We start from the raw sequence: 21,818 nt of genomic DNA, 5'->3' as shown, positions 1-21,818 counted from the left end.
GTGTAAAAAGACGGATGTCAAAATCAGAGTCATTGTTGGAAAGGGTTCTCAATGCACAATATGCTGAAAAACCAAAGAATTTGTGGGACCGGAAGGATTTTTCTGAAGAACAATGAGCAGTTTAACTGTTCAGGACAAATAAGGACTCACTATATACAACACAGTATTAAGAATCAAGTGTATGTAAACTTTTGAACGGGTTCATTTTTAAAATTATTTTCTCTAGTGGACTATTTGTAAACATTTTTATGTGAAATATCTTATTCAGGTCAGTACTACCTAAAAATAACATGCATTTTCTATGATCTTTCTTATTTTGGTAAAATAATTAACATTTATCAGGTTTCACAAGGTATATTGACGTCAACTGTACATAATACAAAATGGCTCATCTCTCTGAAAAAAGAACACAAAAGGTGTAATATAAATATAACTCACAATCTAATGGAAGGAAGACAGATTTTAATTTGAATCTGAATTATTTAGGAAAAGGGCAAACTGATAAGAACAAAAAATATATAATATTCAACAATGGATACCCCACCTTTGAAACATTATGAAAACTCTCTCAATACAGTGAGAAGGAATGATTATTTCAATGAAAGACAATATGGTACAAGATATTACAAAAATAATGCTTTGGGGATCCTTTTGGATCCTAGTTTTACATTCATATATTTTCTCTGGGATATTTTACAATGTGGCATTTGGTAGCAAATATCTACATGACACCCAATACTGTTCATCTCGCTGGAATACAGGGGCTATAAAATCTGTACTATACATCACGTAGTGCTGTACACTAGGAAATAAAGGCTACTTTGCAGCCGTTGTGTGTTGTTTCTTTTAAGTGGCTGTGGCCGTTGGAGACGAGGTGATCTTGTCTGTGTGTAGATCTCGGTGAGGTCTGAGGTGACTCAAGTATTCCATATTCACTGGTTTCTAATGCTGCTGCGGGTTCAGCGACTGTGTTGAGACCCAGAATCTCACTCACTGAATGGGGCAAGTCCTTAAAGAAAATCAGAAGAGATTCTTGTATTAATGGGATAAAATAATCGCATATTACTAAGAAAAATTTATTATAGATTGCATACCCCACTATCTGTAATCATGCTTAGTACTTACCTTACAATTCTTTATCTGCATGCAGATAGCTTCAGATTTGATGAGGATTTCTTCAATGTCCAGTTTCATGGAGAGTTCATTTATGTGCTGTAAAGAAAACATAATTTTTTTTCCACAGCCTAATTTATGTATGTTATAAAATGTAGATTTTATACACTACCATTTATATTTTAGGGTTTGTATGTTTTTTTGTTTTTCATAGAAATCTCCAATGCTGACCAAGGTTGCATTTATTTGATATAATACAGTAAAAACTGTGATATTGTGAAATATTATTACATTTTAAAATAACGGTTTATTTAAATACATTTTAAAATGTAGTTCATTCCTGTGACAGCAGAACTGTATTTTCAGCAGCCATTACGGTTCAGTCAAAAAAGCCATTACTTTTTAGTTGAAAAGAAAGTAAGGTTTTTGAGGAAAACATTCCAGGATTTTTCTCCATAGTGGACTTCAATGGAGATCAATGGGTTGAAGGTCCAAATTGCAGTTTGCTAAATTACTTTTTAACCATAGTTCTTTACTGTCAATCTTGCTAAATAAAAGTATTCATTTAAATACATACAGTATTTCATATAGTTGAAAAAGTATTTAATAGAGTTAATACTAACCTTTAGGATTTCATTAAATCCATATTTTCTGTCCATAATTTTTTGTTTCTCTGAGTCTAAAATGGCACAGCACACCAGAAGGTGAAAGTTTTGGCAAGGCAGTCTGGTCCACATGACCTGAAGGAGAAAATTGAATAAAATAGTACATCAAATGCCAATAAATCAGTTAATCGAGACTAATCAAAATGATCAAACAGTGGCTGCAGTGTCCTGAGAAACAGAGAAATGGTACATATGGGTATCATTTCTTAAAACAAGGGACAGTTATTACACACCTCCCAAAGGCGTAGGACGTCCTGAAAATGTAGCTCTCTCTTGAATCGGATCAATAACCAGCGAAAACAGAAATATAAGTACCCAGAATCCTGTGCCTCTGTAAAACCGCATAAACAGAGAAATAAACACAATGGCTACTTATAATCAGAGAATCCTGAGAAGTCAACATTAGCCGGGTTGGGTTACAAGTTGTGAATTTAACTTATGTGCAAAACTGGAATTTGCATAAAACATTTGCGACTAAGCTTAGTTTCCATCCAACAAGTCAAAGAGAACAAAATAGTCACTTCCTGATAAACTGGCAATATATATCACTAATAAAGTAGGAGAAGCCACTGAATATAATCATTTTCATGTATAATAAATTACATTTAGACAATACACAGTAAATTTGGTCATTGCTTTTGGAGGTGGATGCCTACTGTTTGGGAACACAGTTGTCTAAGACAGTTCATGGAGGCAATTATACTATTTATGCTTGGGCATTTCAGAATGACCATAGCAGCATTTCAGATGCTATGGAATGAGATCGGTCTGCTGGTTAGTCAGGTTTTGTCGTTCCATAGCACAAAGTCACGTGATTTTTTAATGCATATGGAGGAATTTATTCTGCAAATGTGTTTCCATCTCCCATTATACGCATTAACCCTTTTTTGCAAATTAAAAACCACCTCAAATGAGCGTAAAAACTTCTTTGCGAATTAAAGGATTTTTATTGAAAATGTGGCATTTCTGATGAGATACTTAAAAATGCGCATAAAACAGGGTGATGAAACATAGCTAATAATGTAAAAGACTATTTCTAGTAAGTCTTTCTCTGGGTATCCTACCTAGGTAGTTCCAGAAGGCCAGGTCTAGCAGCCGAAGCAAAGTGCTGAGTTGGATTAGTTGGGTCTTCATCCCTTGCATCTGCTCTTCAAAGTTTTCATGCTGTAACAAACATGAGCAATGAAAGTAAACCTTTAGTAGGCAGACTAAATTCATTTAATGTGCTTGCTCACAACATGCTTTATTGATGTGGCTAAATCTTCTCATAAACAGCAAACCCAAGAGTGCTAAAGAGAGATGTGCTGTAACAAACACATTGCATTACCATTTCATCCATGAAGGAAACAAAGCACCAAAAGGCATCCACTTCGTTCTCCATCACAAAGAGGATGGGAGAGAGCAGATCACTCATGCCCTGCACATACCCTGCACGGGAACAAGAAACTGGGTAAATACAAGCAACGCTACACTGAAAAGCACTTAAGGTTATCTATAATCTAAATAAGTGAATGTGCAATTAAAACCAGATTGACATGCACCAAAGGAATTTAGATGATTGGTAAAAGCAAGGCATCAGCATGGGAGTATATATAACAGTAGAAGATTTTTTGCACTAAACAATGATTCAAACACATGTAGTCACTTGCCTAGATCAAAGTCGTACATGCAGTACGTCATCAGGATGTCATGTAGTAATATTAACCCAGGGTTGTCCAGGCCTTCATAAAACTTGTTATTTCGGTCAGTTCGGTTCACATCTTTTTCTAAAAAGATTCGACAACTCAAATTGAGCTTCATTCAGGTAATGAAACAACTAAAGAATAAAACTTGTGATATAATGAAATACACACCAATAAGGCTTCTATAATCTCGTAACCTTGAGTTTCTCCTTTCCTGCTCCTCGCTTACTGATTTCCACTGGAGCTTCATTCTGAAGTATTCATCACTGTTGAGAGGAGAACACGTGATGTTGTGTATGCTACAATCTGATAAGGAGTCAGCCTTTTGATTCTATAAGGGAAACATGCATACGTTTTTCTCTTTTGCAGGAGCTTCCTTTCTTCATGAGTGCTGTTCCATGGAAAATAGCTGAGCAAAAACTTCCAAGCCTCCCTCCTCACTGCATGGCAAAGGCCCTGTTGAGAAATCAGCAGCCTTGATGAGTTACATGCACTGAAACATTTAAAAACATGTCTATTAAACATGTATAAACAAGTCTGGTCTAAGTTAAAAGAATTGGATAAGAAGTCACAGGACAAATGGTACACTACAATAGCTTGTCTCAGACTCGTCTCATTTTCAAATCAAGTTGTTGAGTTTAAAAAAAAAAAAAATTAGTATTTTACATTGCATTTAGCTTTTTTGGAAGGTATGCCAAAAGGAAATACACCCAAATGTACCAGGCTGAGGTTCCTCAAAAGTACATACAGTAAACTTCAATGGGGATCAACGGGTTGAAGTTTCATTTTGCAGTTTCAATGAAGCTTCAAAAACGCTCTACACAATCCTAACCGATAAATAAGGGTCTTATTTAGCAAAACGATTGGTAATGTTCAAAAAAAAAAAAAAGATATACTTTTATATAAAGTATGTGTGAAGAAGCACATGCTTATAGCAGAGCTAGTGCAAGTAGAGCTTTTGTGGTTAAAAAGTATATAAGTTTTAATTTTTTTTTAGGATATGGCTAATCTTTTCACAAGATATAACCCTTATTCGTAGGCTGGGATCTTGTAGAGCCCTTTGAAGCTGCATTGAAACTGCAATTTGGACCTTCAACCCATTGATCCCCTTTGAAGTCCACTATATGAAGAAAAATCCTGGAATGTTTTCCTCAAAAACCTTAATTTCTTTTCAACTGAAGAAAGAAAGACATAAACATCTTGGATGACATGGGAATTGAACTAATCGTTTTAACCGATAAAAATTGTCAGTTAAAGACATTTACATTGCTACAAAAAAAATCTATTTCAAAGAAATGCTGTTCTTCTGAGCTTTCTATTCATCAAAGAATCCAGAAAAAAAAGTGCTGCTTAATATTTTTCTAAATCAAGTTTCAACCTAGATAACTTTAACTTTAATTAAGAAATGTTTCCTGAGCACCAAATCAGCATATTAGAAAGATTATGACACTAAGGACTAAAGTAATGGCTGCTGGAAATCAATCTGTCATCACAATAATAATGTGTTACAAAACTAATACAATTTACTAATCAAATAAATGGTATGTCTTTGTTCTACATCATAAAAGAAATCAAATACGCTGTGTGATTTCCTTTATGATGTAGAACAAAGACAGGTGGGTAAAAAAATCTACCACAAAGGTTAACAAGAGGTGGTTAACAAGAGTAAAGGTGAGGTAACAAAACCACAAGCAAAGAGATGACAGCTGAAGACTAAGAGGAAAAGTGTTCGAAGACCTCAACAGCAGAGACAACAGCCAAAGGATATCCTGTGGGCCTATTACTGGGCTATAAGGAAGATACTCAAAGTAACTTCTTACCCCTTTAAATATGACATCCTTTAAATGAGGTACGTTGGTTATTCTTCCCTCTGAGTCCTGGTACTTTGCCCATTCCTCCATTGTTACTGGCCCCCTTCTTTGCACCTCTGGCCTCGGTCCCAGATCAAGCTGGAACACAAACACCTCAATTTAATATTCAGGATTCCCCATGTCTAGACACAACTGAGTCAAAGTTTGGGCTGCACTCACTCTGGTGATGACTTCAAATCCAGGCTCTTCCTGCTGGTTTATCTCTAGTCCAGGAATGAGTTCTCCCAACAAATCTGCCACCTCCTCAGCAGGCCGCTGCTGACACTCCAATTCAGGCGCCCGAAATGCATCAAAGAGGTAGTTTGTGACTTTGGAGAAGCCACCCAGCGTTGTTGTATAAGGATCCTTCTTGAATTTCTGGTTGGAGAGATACAGTTAAGGTCAAAAGTTTTCATACACCTTGCAGAATGTGCAAAATGTTAACTATTTTACCAAAATAAGATCGATACATGTAGTCCACAAGAAAAAACATTTTTGTGTATTTGAACCCTTTCCAACAATGATTGTATGATTTTGAGATTCATCTTTTCACACTGAGGACAACTGAGAGACTTATATGCAACTTTTACAAAAGGTTCAAATGCTCACTGATGCATTAAGAGCCGGGGGGTGAAAACCTTTTTTGAAAATTTGAAAATCAGGGTAAATTTAACTTATTTTGTCTTCTGGGAAACATGCACGTACTTTCTGTTCAAAAGTTTACACCCCTGGCTCTTAATGCATTGTGTTTCCTTCTGAAGCATCAGTGAGCGTTTGAACCTTCTGTAATAGTTGCACATGAGTCCCTCAGTTGTCCTCAGTGTGAAAAGCTGATCTCAAAATCATACAGTCATTGTTGGAAAGGGTTCAAATACACAAAAATGTTGAAAAACCAAAGAACTTGTGGGACCTGAAATTTTTTTCTGAAGAACAGTGGTCAGTTTTACTGTTCAGGACAAACAAGGGACTCATGAACAACTATCACTAAACAAAAAAACAAAGCTATTCTTAAGAAGTATTAAGAATCAAGTGTATGTAAGCTTTTGAACAGGGTCATTTTATAAATTCAACTATTATTTTCTCTTGTGGACTATATGTAAACATCTTTTATGTGAAATATCTTATTCAGGTCAGTACTAAACAAAAAATAACAAGCATTTTGTATGATCCCTCTTATTTTTGGTCAAATAATTAACATTTTGCAGATTCTGAAAGGTGTATGTAAACTTTTGACTTCATCTATAATACTTTGAAGAATATTTTCAATCACATAAATTAATATTTTCACATGCTTACTACTACAATTATCAGTGTAAATCACAAACCTGTACAAAGCCATAGTTTGAATCATCCAGAAGATTCTCAAAGGACTGTGAGAAGGCTTTGCTGTATGTGCTGACAATCAAGACACTTTCATCATCAGGACTCCTATGAAAGACAGAAACAATGATATAAAGATTCACTGCATAGTCTTAAAGTAATACCATCCAAAATTTCAAGAGCAAACATAACAACAAGTATTTGAATTGTAAACACATGACGTCACTGGTCATATCACTCTGGGGTTTGAATGACAGGAGAAGCCGAGCAAACAAAGCCAAGCCTATGTTTCATTATGGAGACTCAGATAAGAACTTTAATAACAGCTATCTCTTCCTCGGCAGTGCTGAATTCAGCATGCTTACTGGCGGATTTAATCTGGTGTGGTATTTAACGCAGGGGAGAGGAGTGTCTTCCTGTGCCTTTCATAAAGCCTTAACTCTAAACGAACAGCTGCTGTTCGACCTTACATGAATCACGCTCACGGCCTCTAGCCGCAGAACACATGCTAGACTTCCTCAAAAGTGCCGAGATACTAGGTCTCGTTTGCATGCAGATTGGGTTACAGTTTGATGTGTTCTGTTTTTAAAAGAGGAAATCTTTGGGTGAAGAATGCTGTGAGTCAGTATTAGTGGCTGTGGTATTTAGTGAATTAAAAAGTCAAGGGTCACTTTTAAGATAAAAACAGGAAGAAAATTAAGCAATATTATTTCAGAAGAAGACTGTACACATGATGTTGTGAAAGCCAATATGCTAATTAAGACTTCCAGAAACAGAAACAAAGACATATGGTGCATTTACAAACTGCATGCTTATGCAGTTTCCTATGCCTTTTTTAGTATAAAAAGTGTGAATAATGCAGTAAGGACGTCGTTAAAATAGTCCATGTGACATCAATGGTTCAAACTATAATTTTTTGAAGCTACAAGAATACTTTTTGTGTGCAAAGAAAACTTTATTAAAAAATTCTTCTCTACCTAATCAGACTCCGCCGCCATTCACAAGAGTTTCACAATGCAAAGTATTCTTAAAGATTTATAAAATTACGGTTACACCACTGATGTAACATGGATTATTTCAATGTCTTTACTACCTTTATGGGCCTTGAACGTGGTTGCGTTGCAGTCTATGCAGGGTCGGAAAGCTCTGAGATTTCATAAAAAATATCTTAATCTGTGTTCTGAAGGTGAACAAAGGTCTTGACATAAAGGTGAATAATTATTGACAGAATTTTCATTTTTGAAAACTATTTTGTGAACTATCCCTTTAATACTCTTCTCCCATAAATGAAAAAGGTTTAAATTAAGTTAGTAAATCCGGCCCAAAAAATTGGTATTGGGTACTATGCACAGCTATTTTGTATTATTTACCAATAATGAAAATCATTCAGTGGATCTTACCCCACATCATGCACAGAAAACATTAAATAAGGAGTTCAGGTTCTATGCAGCACTGCTTATAATGCATTCAAAATCATTTATTAAATGTCTGTAACTCATGACTACACTCTACTGGGCTACTGCTGCAATAAAAAAAACAGCATTGGCAAGCCATTCAGATCTCTCATAAATGGAATGATATTGAAATAGATATTGCACAATATTTGCCTACAGCTGAGCCACGGATTAGGCCTGACCTATTTGGACTACATCAGCCCCTGACACTTTACTTACTCGTTGATCTGAACTGATTTCTGCAGGCTATCCAGGAATGCTGTGCTCCCTCCCTGGTGGAAATGAATAGCTGGCAGTGCTGTGCCATCCTTCAAGCGGAAAGTGATGTATGACCAGCCTTCACACTTGACTGTGATAGACCTGAGGTCACACACGTTAAAAGAGAAGGCCCACTTGATCCGGTCATTTGCGTGGTTTGATCCACCTGTGACAATATGACAATAAATAAGAAGCTTGGTCACTGTTACAGATTTCCACCTTTTGGTTTTGAAGAAAAAAAGGACTTGACAATTGACTGACTGATGCACGAGATAACATGCTGACAGCAATTTGATACAAAAGAGGCTTTTTTAAAGGGAACCTCAGGTATTGAGGCTCATATGGCTTAATATAACTTACATGATGTCTTACTAAAATAGTAGCAGAAAACCCACAAAAGACAGCCATTATTTTAAAAATCGAAATCGTTTTATACACATTTTGGACTATTGGGGTGCCATTATTTCAATGACGTCAAATGGTTGAACTCATTGAGCTACTGCCGCTAACTGCTGCTATTTTTACCACAACACAACTCTGTAAATATAATACTAATACGATGCCACATTGTGCGGCTTTTGGTTGTAATTTTCAGTGAAAGGGCAACAAGAGAAGCGATACAACTCTTCACTGCTTTCCAAGCAATAAGAAGGACGCAAAGAATGGGAAGATGCCTATGGATAATAAAACTTTCTAAAGACCATCGTTTTTGTTCTCTCCACTTTAGCCCTGATGCCTTTGAGGCTTTTAGTAGACCACAGCTACTGAAAGAGCTTACAAACAACAGAGACAAGAAACGCTAGCAGCCACTGAAAGAGTTTTTTAGCACTGATTTCACACAATATCTGGGGGCGTTTAAACTCCTTGTGGGGAAAATCGATGGCACGACATTTTGGTTTAAGCCTACGCTTACATCCATTGCCACTTGTAAGTTTTCTCAGGAGATGTGGTCATCGTATTAGTTTTTTCCAAGTTACATATTCAGGGTAACATTAGCTCACCAAGCGCACCCGCTTCATGTCATAATGGCACCCCACATAGTCCAAAATATGTATAAAACAATGTGGACTACTACAGATTTCAGTAAGAGACATAATTTAACTTTAAAGCAATTCAAAAGTGCAACTGTTTACCATCTCCATGTGCATGGACTTTTTTCCGGAACGAGACGGCGTTGATCATGTCCCACTCTGTTTCATAGCTCAGCTGATGGTCAATTGGACGGTGAGGCTTGTCTTCTGAACTCTGTGTCCACTCCACCACTGAGCTGGAGTCCTTTACACAATCAAACAAACCAAAATTAGGTTATCCAGAACTATTCAGAATCAAAAATACCAGTACAGAGCACAGAAGAACTGGAACAGTGATTTGAACACTCAGTCAATATGCAAAATATGCAAAATCTCACAGATGAAACAGGAAATGCATAATTTATGAGTGAACTAACAAACCTTGCAGGCACACAGAATGTTTGAGGGATCTGCATCCTCCAGTGGTTTGTATTCCACAAGGGTTTCACCATCCTACAGTTAAAGAAGAAAGAATTAAGATATTGGGAGATACTGATAGATGGCTGTGATTTTAATGGAGGTTTCAACAGCACTTTTCTTAGATACAAATACTACTGTTTAAAAGTTTTTTGGGTCAGAGTTTAAAGAAATTAATACTTCTTTCAGCAACAACTGTTTAAGTCAAATGAACAATGATAATAAAAAGAAGTGTTTTTTGAGCATCAACATATGTGACCCTGGTCTTATGCAGAATGGGTACATTTGTAGCAATAGCCAAAAATACACTGTATAGGTCAAAATGGTTGATTTTTCTTTTATGCCAAAAATCATTAGGATATTAGGTAAAGATTATGTTCCATGCACATATTTTGTACATTTCCAACAGTAAAATATCTAAACGTACTTTTTGATTGGTAATATGCATTGCGAAGCACTTCATTTGGGCAACTTTAAAGGCAATTTTCTCAATATTTTGATTTTTGGCAGCCTCATATTTCAGATTTTTTAATAGTTGTATCCCGGCCAGACATTGTCCAATCCTAACAAACCATACATCAATAGAAAAGCTTATTTATTCAGCTTTCAGCTGTATGTATAAATCTCAGTTTAAAAAAAAATGAACCTTATGACTGGTTTTGTGGTCCAGGGTCACATATTAGAATGATTTCTGAACAACTGTAGTGTATCAATGCGTGTTTGAATGGTGGTGTAATATCTGTCCTAACAATGACACAAGAATGTGGTTTAACATCTTCATCTTACATCACATTAACCCAGTTCAAGTGAATCATGATTATCCTAAAACAACACACGGTAAATGTACATCTTATTACTAGCAACAAAAGCAACTGACAAAACCCATACCCTCTCGACAATCCTGAGGAACCCCGATATTAAATCCTGATCCTCAGATTCGTCTGGAGATGAGTGAATGAAGACTCCCTCGTGTTCAAACACCACCTGCAAAAAAAGAAAGTATATAAGTAAACTAAGCATATGTTAACAGGACATTACACAGTTTGGTTAGCAATGAACAGACACATTATTCTTTTCTAAATAGGTCACTAAAAACAAACATTTCAAGATCCTGTTACAGTACTCCACTCTCTATGCCTTAAAAGGCAAGTTAGTCTGCCGCCTGAGGCTTGAACTTAAGGAACTGACAGGTCCTGTCATACTGACACAAACAGAATGTTCAAAAACATGAAACTGATCACTGCAGAGCTAAAAATAACCCTTGGAAAATAACTTGCACCACATGAGCATTTCACATAGTTCCATGTTATGAATTCCATATTAAATCTGTGTGGCACTGGTAGCTGTAAAAGTCACTCAACCATCAAAACATAATGGTGCTATAGGAAGTTGCTCATGCATGAGTACGTTAAGAGACAAGAGAAAACGACACACAGAATGAAAACGAGGTTGTGAAGTGCCAAGAAATAGCTCATTACGAGAATTGGAAATATAGAAAGCCAGTTTCTTTATGGACAGAATTCAGTGGATAAACTGTCGGTCATCTAACTCAAAACATGTTTATGATCTAGATTATGATCTTCATAAACCTGCCAAGCAGCTCATGACTCAACATTGGTTAGCACAGACACATTTGTGATTTTTTTTGTTTTTACTATCCGAACACCTCAAACACGATCGATATTGCAGTCGTGTCGTAACAGGAAGCGTAAACGCTACTTCTGGCGTCCGTGTTTTTCGCAGTTTTATCAGCTGTGGGTCAGTGTGTTTGGGTGTTAGCAATCAAGCTAACTGTTGCTAAACACAGCAGTTTATCAGACCAGTCTAGTATCTATTTCCCAGCACCGACAGCTCATTAAGCTAGTCAAACAGAATATCTACACCACAGCCCACTTAAAAACACCGGTAAAATTGAGCTATTTGCCGTTTTGACCGTGTATTGACTTATAAAACTGCATGCTCAGTACCTTGGGAGGAGTTGTGGCCGCCATGTCGACTGCTAGATAGACTACGTAGCACCGCTCACGTGCCTGTCAGCGATCCACAACAACACTGACGAGTCATTTTCCGCATGGCCAACGCCACGCATGCGCACTGACCTATTTAAAAACGCGAGTTTAATAATAATAATAATAATAATAATAATAATAATAATAATAATAATAATAATAATAATAATGAGAAGTTTGTCGTGGTTGCCCTAAAACTGCTTTACAGTTATTTTCGCCACGGAATTTTTTTTTTCTTCGTTTTTTTTAAGTCTCTTCTGCTCACCAAGCCTGCATTTATTTGGTTCAAAATACAGCAAAATCAGTAATATTGTGAAATATTTTTACTATTTAAAAAAACTGCTTTCTATTTGAATATATTTAAAAAAATGTAATTTATTCCTATAATCAAATCTGAATTTTCAGCATCATTACTCCAATCTTCAGTTTCACATTATCCTTCAGAAATCATTCGAATGTGCATATTTGCTGTTCAAGAAACATTTATTATTTATTATCATCATCTTCATCATCAATATTTAAAACAGCTAAGTATATTTTTCAGGATTCTTTGATCAATAGAAAGATCCAAAGATCAGCATTTATCTGAAATCAAATCTTTTGTAACATTATACACTATACCATTCAAAAGCTTGGAGTCAGTCTAATTTTATTTATTTATTTATTTTTATTTTTTTGAAAGAAATTATAGAAATTAATTTAATTTTTTTCATAATGATTTCTGAAGGTTCAAGTGACTGGAGTGAAATCACCGGAAGAAATTACATTTTAAAATACATTTTCTTTACTTGTTTAATTTACTAAAAAAAAAAACTTCTCTAACTTTGTGACATTACTGAGTGAAATCATAAACAGTAGTTAACACGCTTTGAATGAAAAAGTTATAAAGTTTTTTTTATGTATTTATATAATTGGAAAATATAAATTGTTTATGTCTTGTTTTTTCTTGTTCCCATACATCAATCTTGAAAACAAGAAAGCTTATTTATTCAGCTTTATTCAGCAAAAAATTGACCCCTATGACTGGTTTTGTGGTCCAGGGTCATATTTGTTTACGAACAGAGTAAGAATTTTATTTGTAGCCTACTGTCAACCTCCAAACTCTAATGGTATCACACTTCATAAACAAGACTATTGTAGCAGTTATTATTTTGTCAGAAACCTATAAACAATTAAGGAACTTTAAGAACAAAAAGATGTTAATAAAGTTGCACTGGCTCTACGAACCTCGATTGCCCTCTGGTGGTTCACGCTACGATGGGACTTTTATTTTGAAATGTAACTCACACTGGCGGGAAACTTGTGTGTCAGCGGAAGATCATGCACAGCTGAGGCTCTAAGAAGTGAGTGTATTTACGAATGTAGTATATTTCTGCGGTTTCATGTAGACAGTCAATTGTGGAGTGAAGAAAATATTTGTCTTGTTTCGTCTCATCAACGAAAAGGGCAACAGAGCAGGAAGATTTGTGATTTATGAATCCTTACACTAAGGAAAACAGATAAAAGAATGGTTCAAATCGTCATTTCGAGGTTGGTGTAAAGACTTAAGTTTTCACGTTACATGCTATAAATGTACTTGTTGAAAATGTTTTGCGTTGTGTTCTGCAGTAAAGCAGGTGAAGGTCCAGCCGAATGGCTGCTGGTGGAGCTGCAGGGAGAAATGATGTCCAGACAGAATACTGGACTTGCTGGAAATCTGATGGGAGACCTGCACTACACTAAAGAGGTTCGTCTTTCACTAATAATTGGGCACATTTCAGCCCAAAAAAAAAAAAAAAAATGTATTTTGCATAATATGTGAAGTGCTTTTTGTTCTGAAACTAGACATTTACAATCATTCCTCCAGAAACTTTGGAGTAAAAGTGATCTTTAATAAATGAGATTTCCATTGATATATGGTTTGTTAGGATGGGGCAATATTTGGTGGAGATACAAATATTTGAAAATCAAATCTGAGGGTGAAAAAAAAATCTAAATATTGATAAATTCACCTTTAAAGTTGTCCAAGTTAAGTTCTTTGCAATGCATATTACTAATCAAAAATTACATTTTTATATATCTACGGTCGGAAATTTACAAATGTCTTTATGGATCATGTTTTTTGGCATAAAAGAAAAGACCTATACAATGTATTGTTGGCTATTGCTACAACATCAATTTGTGTAACTTACGACTAGTTTTTTGGTCCAGGTTCACATATGGAAACAGATAAAATGATAAAACACTTTAATATCTATTTATCTAAGGTAAATTCTTGACTCGTTCTTTCTCCAAGGGTGTACCGGTCCTTATAGTCGGACATCACATCCTCTATGGCAAACAGGTCAAACTGGAGAAGCCCTTTGCTGTTTTAATGAAGCACTCTGGACTCCCTCAGAATGAAGAGGAAACAATGGAAACCAATCAAGAGAACCCAACATCTTACACCGTTTCCGCCCTTATCAAAAAGAAGCTCATCTTTAAAACCCGACCCAAACCCATCATCACTAATGTGCCAAAGAAGGTATAACATATGCTCCGATATCAGAGACTGACTGATCATAGAATCATAGAATTCTAGATTTGTAACCATATGTGAATATAAATGTTGTTTTGAATGGTGAATTAGTATCTTTGTACATTGTCAGGAATGTGAAATTGACAGTAATGTTCAACAAATATAAATATTATAAGTAACAGGCCCAAAAAAAAAAACAAATAAGAAAATGCTCACTTTTGAATTGTAGTTTATTGTATCAAAACATCAAACAAGTGTGGAAATCTCCAAATTTAAAGAATCCAGCTTCTTTTGCATACACCAGAATGTACATAAATACATAGAACATAATATGTAAAGTTCGTGATTAAAAAGACCATGAAGGCCATTTCTATACAGATTAGCTGTGACACTCGTTTTAACACGTGAATATTTAATTTTGTGAGTAGACGTAAGCTGCCAGTGGCGATCTGTAAAACAACTGTGCATTTTGATTAAACACTTAACCTTTTCTATTATGGAAAATGAATAATTTATTATTCCCTAATCTGTACAGTGTTATGAAAATAACTTAACATGTTTTTCATAAAATAAAGTTTCATAGGAAAATGTGTCAGGATTCTTGCATGTTTAAAATATCTTTGAATTTTACAATAGAAAAATATATATTACTTTACAATACACTTGAGAGAACGTATTACCTAGTTTGAATCACATATTAATTGGTTGTGTTTGGCAGACAGCAGAACAATTTTTTCCCCCCCACTGGCTCTGTTTCTACCTCTTCTATATTGCTTAAACCCAATTTGTCCGTGTCTCATTTTTAAAATTCATTTTCAAGCCCTGCACACTGTTCCTGAGGAGCATATCAGTCTTGGCACTCAGTCTGCAACCGAATTGCATAAAATCCGAAAACACACAAATGTGAACAATGCGACTCCAAGTTTGATTGTAAACATGGTGTAGCTCTGGTTTCATAATTGCATTGTGTCATCAAAGTCATCTTCTTATTTTTGCAGCTTTAAAGGACGCTGCAGTCCACAGCAGTTCACTGTTATCATGTAATGCACAAGCAAACGTCAAGCAGCCAAATGTTTCACAAAGTCCAAGCTTCTCTCTAAACTTGCACACATATGCACACTAGTCCCAGTGTTTAGATCTCTGCCAGAGTTTAAAGTGTGTTTTGGGGGGAAGGGGGCAGAAAATGTTAGCGTTAGCATTCATGGCGAAGTAAATCTACAAATTGTTGCATGGGTGGGCTGAGGGTGGAAAAACAGCCCACTGTACACCTTTGATCCAAATGTAGTAATCTTTAGAACCACCTAACTCGCATACCATAAATAAGTTACTTCAGTTCACCTTTTTTGTATTTATCTCTCTGTCTGAACATTGCAATTAAACTAATGGGAATAATATAGTAAGTTTATATGTTATAGGAAAAGGTGGTCAGATAAGTAGCAAGCAGAATTATCTAACATATACTTTATATATCAGTTTGGGGATGGGAAACGCAGTAAATATCATGACATCACAATTCCACATGCCTCCTCTTAGGTTAAAAATAATCTCATCAGGTAGTGAAGCATAAATTAAATGTTATTAAGTTACAAATCTGTCAAATGTCTATTAGAAATGCTGTTCAAAGTCTGTAAACGAAAACTAATGTGTAAAGTTTCAGGCAGTATAACTGGATACTTTTACATATAATGTAACACTGTTTATGCGTTGAAGTTCTCAGGAAAATTGGGGGAAAGTAGTAATAGTTTAAGTATCACTGTCCATGTTAGTTACAGTTCTTGTTTCACCACCACCGTCTTCTTGGTAAAAGAAAAAAGGAGAATGGGAATAAATATAGGAGACCAATCTTTCCTCCATTTTTTTTGTTTTTGTTTTTGTTTTAGAGAAAGACCTCTTTGGTTGCCTCATACTATAAATTCACTGGAACTGGATCTTACTTGATGTATCTTGAACTGTAAATATGTACAGTGTAGTAAATATATATGGTGAACCATAAATTTCTCATTTACAGTTGAAGTCAAAACTTTACACCCCTGGCTCTTAATGTATCATTTATACTTCTATAGGATCAGTGAGCATGTTCAAATACACAAAAATGCTGAAAAATCACATTTGTGTGACCTGAAGGATTTTTTCTGAAGAACAGCGGGCAGTTTAACTGTTTAAGACAAACAAGGGACCCATAAACAAATATTACTAAACAAGAAAATGGTAACAACAGTGTTAAGAATCAAGTGTATGTAAACTTTTGAACAGGGTCATTTTTAATTATTTTCTGTACTATATGTAAATGTCTTATGTGAAATACCTTATTCAGGTCAGTACTAAATAAAAAATAACATGCATTTTGTATGCTTCCTCTTTTATTGGTAAAATAATTAACATGTTGCAGATTCTGCAAGGTGCATGTAAACATTTGACTTCAACTGTAAATGCTGTTGGTTTTTTTCTTGAATGTTCCATCTATCATGTTACCCCAAAAGTATGGGCAGCACCACAATTTCTAATGATGAACTATATTATATCTGTTATGCTGGATTGTCAGATAAACAACGTTAAAATACTGACTGGGTTTGGCGAGCATAGTGTCCTATGCAGGTTTCCTCAAGTGTTGGCACACACCTCTCTGTCCTCAACAGTTCACATTCTATATAATTATAACTCTGCGCACCAATATAACCCCTTAACTTAATGAGTGTGTCAGCTTAACTAGATTAACTGTACCTTTGGCTCAACTTCTTGTTCCCACCTTGGTTGGCCGCCTTCTTATTGTGTGCTTTATAATCATGAGAAGCACCATTCCTGATGTCAGCTTGTGTAAATTATGGCTCTCTCAAAAACTCCACTGTTTGAAACCTCTCAAGCAGCCATAGCTAACAACTTAGCTAACATAGCTAAAAAATGACCATCTTGGACTTGATCCATGATTATAACCAGGATTGCAGCACCAGGTAAAGACGAGGCCATTTCAAATGAGCCCTGACAGAATGTAGAGATCTCTTCAGAGAGACCATGCTAGGCTTCGGCATAGGATAGGTGATACTGTTCCTCTCTTTTGTTACATCGCTTGGCCACTATGGCCAAGTACAGCACCAGGAGTATGAGCCAGTAACAGGCATAGAGGATGGTGCCTGCAATAAGAAGAGCCTTTTCTGTCTCACTAAAGGGCTCTTGCACCTCACAGTAAATGGTGTAAACCACGCCACCGAGGAGTATGGCTGCCCACACGGTCACAGGCACGGCCCCAATAAGGTTTACCACTATCTTCTTCCTGCCTGATGTTCCCCAGCCTGCTTTGTTAATAGTCAACAAGGCAAATATCTTAGCAGGTAGCAGGCTTGACATATAGAGTAGTGAATATAATGACATGAAAATCATGACCAGCCTGCCCCGAAGAAAGCAGGCATAGGTGGCTTTCACCATGCCCACCAGCTGAACTGTTAGCAAGAAGAGCAAGATGTTCCACAACCGGCCTCGGTAGAACAAGTGGATGACTGTAGCCACCAGGAAAAAGGGAAAGAACCCAGTGACCACAGATTCATAGGTCATCCAGAGGCTGTGCTTGTGAAACCAAAGGGCATTGTAGAGCCACTCTCGAAAGTAAGACTTGCTCCAGCGGGTCTGCTGGTTGAGCCAGCGCAGGTATTGCGTAGGGGTCTCCGTTTGGCATTGCGAGCGTGCCGTGAACTTGGTTTTGTAGCCGAAGCTGAGGACGCGATTGGTGAGGTGCCGATCATCCCCGAAGCTGCACTTGCTTCCTAGGAAGGTCTGGTGGTACCAGGCCTCCAGGAACTGCTGGAGAAGGGAGTTGCGGTACATTCCCAGAGGTCCACTGATGCACTGCACACATCCGAAGTAGGACTGGCATGCACGCTCCACATTGAAGGCCATCCAGTACCGGACACTGCTCAGAAAGGAGATCCAGGAGTCATACTTGTTGAGAATCTGAAAGAACAATGAAAGAACTATTGATGACTACTCTATAAAGAGATAACTTACTGGAAAACTTCTCAAATGAGTTCTCACCTGAACATCTCCTCCAACCCCACCCACTTCTGGATCCTCCTCTAGAACCTTTAACATCTCAATAGTGCATGCTGGATCAAGTACAGTGTCTGAATCACATACCTGCAAAACACCAAGAGACACATATAATCATTTAGAAGACTTCCCAGCAACTTTATCTTGGATACATCAGTTTTCCTTTTTTCGGGTAAGGCTTTATGTGTGAACAATGCAAGAACTGTTGCAAGGAACTAGTGGCATGACAAACACTGGCTCACAGATGTTTCAAGGTCATCTTTGTTCCTAAAGATATCAGTCATTTGTTGAACAATGAAAGGCTGATGACAGCACAGGTGTACTCAGGACTACAGGTGAAGGTAAGTAATAAGACTAACCTTTGACCTCAGTGGTGCAAGGATTCGGATTACAGCAAGGGTCTCCAAACTCGGTCAGGGAGGGCTGGTATCATGTAGAGTTAGGCTCCAAACCTAATTAAACATGCCTAAAGCAGCTAATCAAGGTCTTACTAGGCATACTACACATTTCCAGACAGGTGTGCTGGGGCAAGTTGCCGCTAAACTCTGCGGGACACTGGAACTCCAGGACCGAGTTTGGACACCCCTGATGGCCTGAGGTGAAGGCAGACTGATCTAAAGTATCCAAATTTGTTACCCATTCTCAATGAGAAAGTGAAAAGTTGCGCAGTGTATCATCAGCCTAACCTAAGGGTCTCCAAACTCCAATATACCTCAACACACCTGCCTGGAAGTTTCTAGCTTGCCTGTGTTTAATTAGGGTTGGAGCTAAACTCTGCAGGACACCAGCCCTCCAGGACCAAGTCTGGAGACCCTGGTCAATTGGCCTTCTGAGAGCAACAAGTAAGCATGTCTGGAATGGTGGACGCTCTTTATTTCTATTATTTTTAACACTTGTCATATTATTCTGTGAACAATTAGTCATGTAGGATTGTCTAGACTTACCTGTATGTAATCCACAGTATCTCCCAGTGCTTTGAAGGCTGTATACATGACCTCCCTCTTGCCACCCCATTCTTGCATGATACAGGAATAACGGCAACTCCGGACCACCCTGGCCACCCGCGCAGCCTCCTCGGAATGCAATGAGCCTTTCCCTTCTCCCCCATCCCCGTCGCTATGGTAATTCCCCTTCCACACCACACAGCCCGTCTGCTCCACTCCCCCCATCACCTCCTGGAAGATGTCCATCATGTAGCCATCCTCCTGCCGATTCCCATCCACCACCAGAACTACTTTAAGCCCGGGAAAAGAAATACGGCGAATGCTCCGAAGACACTTGCGAAGGTAGTCCGGATCCTCCTGATAAGCTGCAATGCAGAGAGCCACGGTGCGCCGCAGGTGTTGGGGTCTGGAGGGGCCACGCATTTGCCGGTGTTCTAGGAAGGCGAAGAGGCTCTGCAAGAGGAGGTGAAGGGATAGAAAGGCACCATACAAGCCAAAAGACAGGTGGTGCTGCTCGGTGTGGATAAACTGGTAACCTGTCACATAAGCCAGTAGGATGGCAAAAAGTACCACTGCTGCGAATAGGGTGGTGATGAAGATACGCACCGCAGTGCCAAAGCGAGAGGGCATCTGAAGAGAGAGAAAAAAATGTCATAATTAAGGATAGAAAAACCATCATTACCTCTTCTAGTCTCTTTACCAGCTCTAGGAAGAGTTCTGTTTGTTTCAAACCTTTTCCATTTAGGGTAATGGAGACTACATGGTTCTGTGAACCTTCAATGCAGCAGAATTTTTTTCTGAACTCTTCCCCAAAAATGTGGCTTGATGCAGTTTTTGGATATCAAGGCTTGGTTTTTGCTCTGATAAGCATTTTCATCTGTTAGAACTGTCATTGAGATGTGTGTGCCTTTCCAAAACATACCCATTCAATTGAATTTGCCACAGGTCAACTTCTCTTGAAGTGTAGTGACATCTACAAGCAATATGAATGTTCCTGGGCTAAATTTCAACAGTCCCTGACAAGGGTATGAATACTTATGCAATTAATTTTTTTAAGTTAAAAAAATTTACAAAGATGTTAAAACCTGTTTGTTTTTGTGAAAATATGAAGGGGTATGAATACTTTTACAAGGCACTGTAGTAGTAAGAATTTAATTCTTCTCATGAAATCATGAATCAATGGGAAAATAGAAATTAAATTTTGAATAAAACCCTTTTATTTCTATGACCTTTATTACCTTTTTAGTATTTATGCATTTACCTCCAAATTTCCATTAATGTAATGTGGACAGATGGTTTACTTTTTTTTAGTTTGTTTGTTATTCTCAGTGTAATTATTTGCAATTATTTTATCATTATATTCTTATTAGTAAGATTTAGTAATGAAAACCATCTTATATAGACATACATATATTTTTTAATAAAACCAGCATAAAATCTGTTATGCTCTTATGCATAAAAATGCTACTGTGATGTATTTAACAAAAATAAAAATCCTAAGAAATATACATTAACCCCAAAGAGGATTCAGAATGCTTTACTAAATAAAAAAAAAAAAAAAATAAAAAAAAAAAAGCAATAGCAAAGACTGATATTTTGAAAAAATGCTGTTCTTTTTTACTTTTTATCCATCAAAGAATCCTGAATAAAGAATCGCAGGTTACAAAAAAATATATTAAGCAGCACAACTTTTTCATAGATTGATAATAAAAGTAATAAATCAGCATATTAGAATGATTTCTGAAAGATCATATGACACTGAAGACTGGATTAATGGCTGATGAAAATTCAGCCTTGCATCACAGGAATAAATTATATTTTAAATATATTAAAATAGAAACCATTATTTTAAACTAATAATATTTCACAATACACATTTTTTTCTGTATTTTGACCGAGTAAATGCAACCTTGATGAGCATTAGAAAATTCTTTAAAAACATCACAAACCTTTGAACACCATTTATATATATTAGACAGATTGGGACAGTGGTTGTTTTTCATGTCCGTGAGTTGAAGTGACCCCAATAATGTGATATTTAGCCCTGGGGCTTTATTGGGGAACCCCACAAAAAGTGTACTTTACTTGTATTTTGAGTAGCAATTAGGCAGGTTTTGATGTTCAAACCTGGCAACCCTGGATTGGGGTTCAATAGAAGGATTCAATCATTTTAAGGTATTAAAAAAAACTTGGCAACAACTAACATTGCGGTTAGAATACTACAAACTACAAACTCTCTCAGTCACTCTCTTTCTTTGTCTTTCTCATTTTTTTCCTCATTCTCTCAGGTTAATGACTTTAATTAAAGGCTAGGCTGAGTTTGGCAGGTAATCAGTGGCACCCAGACTAGGGAACAATCCTCGCTTTCATTCATTCAATTGCCTCCTGCTCCCCTTTTCATGAAAGAAAGAGCCGCTTCACTCAGTGCCCTTATATCATAACAGTCACCGCAATGGAGAAGAGTGGCAGAAATAACGTTGACTTCTACTGAAGTGGATGTT

At 36.8% G+C, this 21,818-nt stretch overlaps 3 protein-coding genes across 3 annotated transcripts; 1 reads left to right on the top strand and 2 right to left on the bottom strand.

The window, feature by feature from the left end:
- Positions 1-442: 442 nt before the first annotated feature.
- tbc1d15 (TBC1 domain family, member 15) lies at positions 443-11,846 on the bottom strand. The gene is made up of 17 exons (XM_073850459.1): positions 11,797-11,846; positions 10,718-10,813; positions 9,794-9,865; positions 9,476-9,617; positions 8,304-8,508; positions 6,636-6,738; positions 5,491-5,688; positions 5,281-5,409; positions 3,813-3,916; positions 3,632-3,726; positions 3,428-3,544; positions 3,106-3,206; positions 2,843-2,942; positions 2,012-2,109; positions 1,737-1,853; positions 1,126-1,212; positions 443-1,009 (listed from the first exon to the last, which is right to left on the bottom strand). Exons 1-17 carry the CDS (start codon positions 11,818-11,820, stop codon positions 803-805), a joined length of 1,995 nt encoding a protein of 664 aa, XP_073706560.1. The 5' UTR covers positions 11,821-11,846; the 3' UTR covers positions 443-802.
- Positions 11,847-13,143: 1,297 nt separating this feature from the next.
- chtf8 (CTF8, chromosome transmission fidelity factor 8 homolog (S. cerevisiae)) lies at positions 13,144-14,825 on the top strand. The gene is made up of 3 exons (XM_073850373.1): positions 13,144-13,368; positions 13,447-13,564; positions 14,114-14,825. Exons 1-3 carry the CDS (start codon positions 13,346-13,348, stop codon positions 14,345-14,347), a joined length of 375 nt encoding a protein of 124 aa, XP_073706474.1. The 5' UTR covers positions 13,144-13,345; the 3' UTR covers positions 14,348-14,825.
- A 154-nt stretch (positions 14,826-14,979) lies between these two features.
- Positions 14,980-19,953, bottom strand: has3 (hyaluronan synthase 3). The gene is made up of 3 exons (XM_073850372.1): positions 19,318-19,953; positions 18,359-18,460; positions 14,980-18,277 (listed from the first exon to the last, which is right to left on the bottom strand). The coding sequence occupies exons 1-3, from the start codon at positions 19,945-19,947 to the stop codon at positions 17,348-17,350; spliced, it is 1,662 nt and encodes a 553-aa protein (XP_073706473.1). The 5' UTR covers positions 19,948-19,953; the 3' UTR covers positions 14,980-17,347.
- Positions 19,954-21,818: the final 1,865 nt, after the last annotated feature.

Source organism: Garra rufa, chromosome 11 (genome assembly GCF_049309525.1).
Source record: "Garra rufa chromosome 11, GarRuf1.0, whole genome shotgun sequence".
In the NCBI taxonomy this organism is placed as follows: domain Eukaryota; kingdom Metazoa; phylum Chordata; class Actinopteri; order Cypriniformes; family Cyprinidae; genus Garra; species Garra rufa.
The sequence above is the reverse complement of the archived record's forward strand: the minus strand, read 5'-3'. Positions and strand labels throughout refer to the sequence as shown.

Bases quoted from the DNA above. Each gene is read 5' to 3' on its own strand.
- has3 (XM_073850372.1), bottom strand. From the start codon at position 19,947: ATGCCCTCTCGCTTTGGCACTGCGGTGCGTATCTTCATCACCACCCTA. The intron at 18,461-19,317 runs GTAAGTCTAGAC...GGTGTTTTGCAG, and splicing joins ATACTGTGGATTACATACAG to GTATGTGATTCAGACACTGT. The intron at 18,278-18,358 runs GTGAGAACTCAT...TTGTTCTTTCAG, and splicing joins GGGTTGGAGGAGATGTTCAG to ATTCTCAACAAGTATGACTC.
- chtf8 (XM_073850373.1), top strand. From the start codon at position 13,346: ATGGTTCAAATCGTCATTTCGAG. The intron at 13,369-13,446 runs GTTGGTGTAAAG...TGTGTTCTGCAG, and splicing joins GTTCAAATCGTCATTTCGAG to TAAAGCAGGTGAAGGTCCAG. The intron at 13,565-14,113 runs GTTCGTCTTTCA...TCTTTCTCCAAG, and splicing joins ACCTGCACTACACTAAAGAG to GGTGTACCGGTCCTTATAGT.
- tbc1d15 (XM_073850459.1), bottom strand. From the start codon at position 11,820: ATGGCGGCCACAACTCCTCCCAAG. The intron at 10,814-11,796 runs GTACTGAGCATG...CTTTTTTTGCAG, and splicing joins CGGCCACAACTCCTCCCAAG to GTGGTGTTTGAACACGAGGG. The intron at 9,618-9,793 runs GTTTGTTAGTTC...GATTGTGTAAAG, and splicing joins ACATTCTGTGTGCCTGCAAG to GACTCCAGCTCAGTGGTGGA.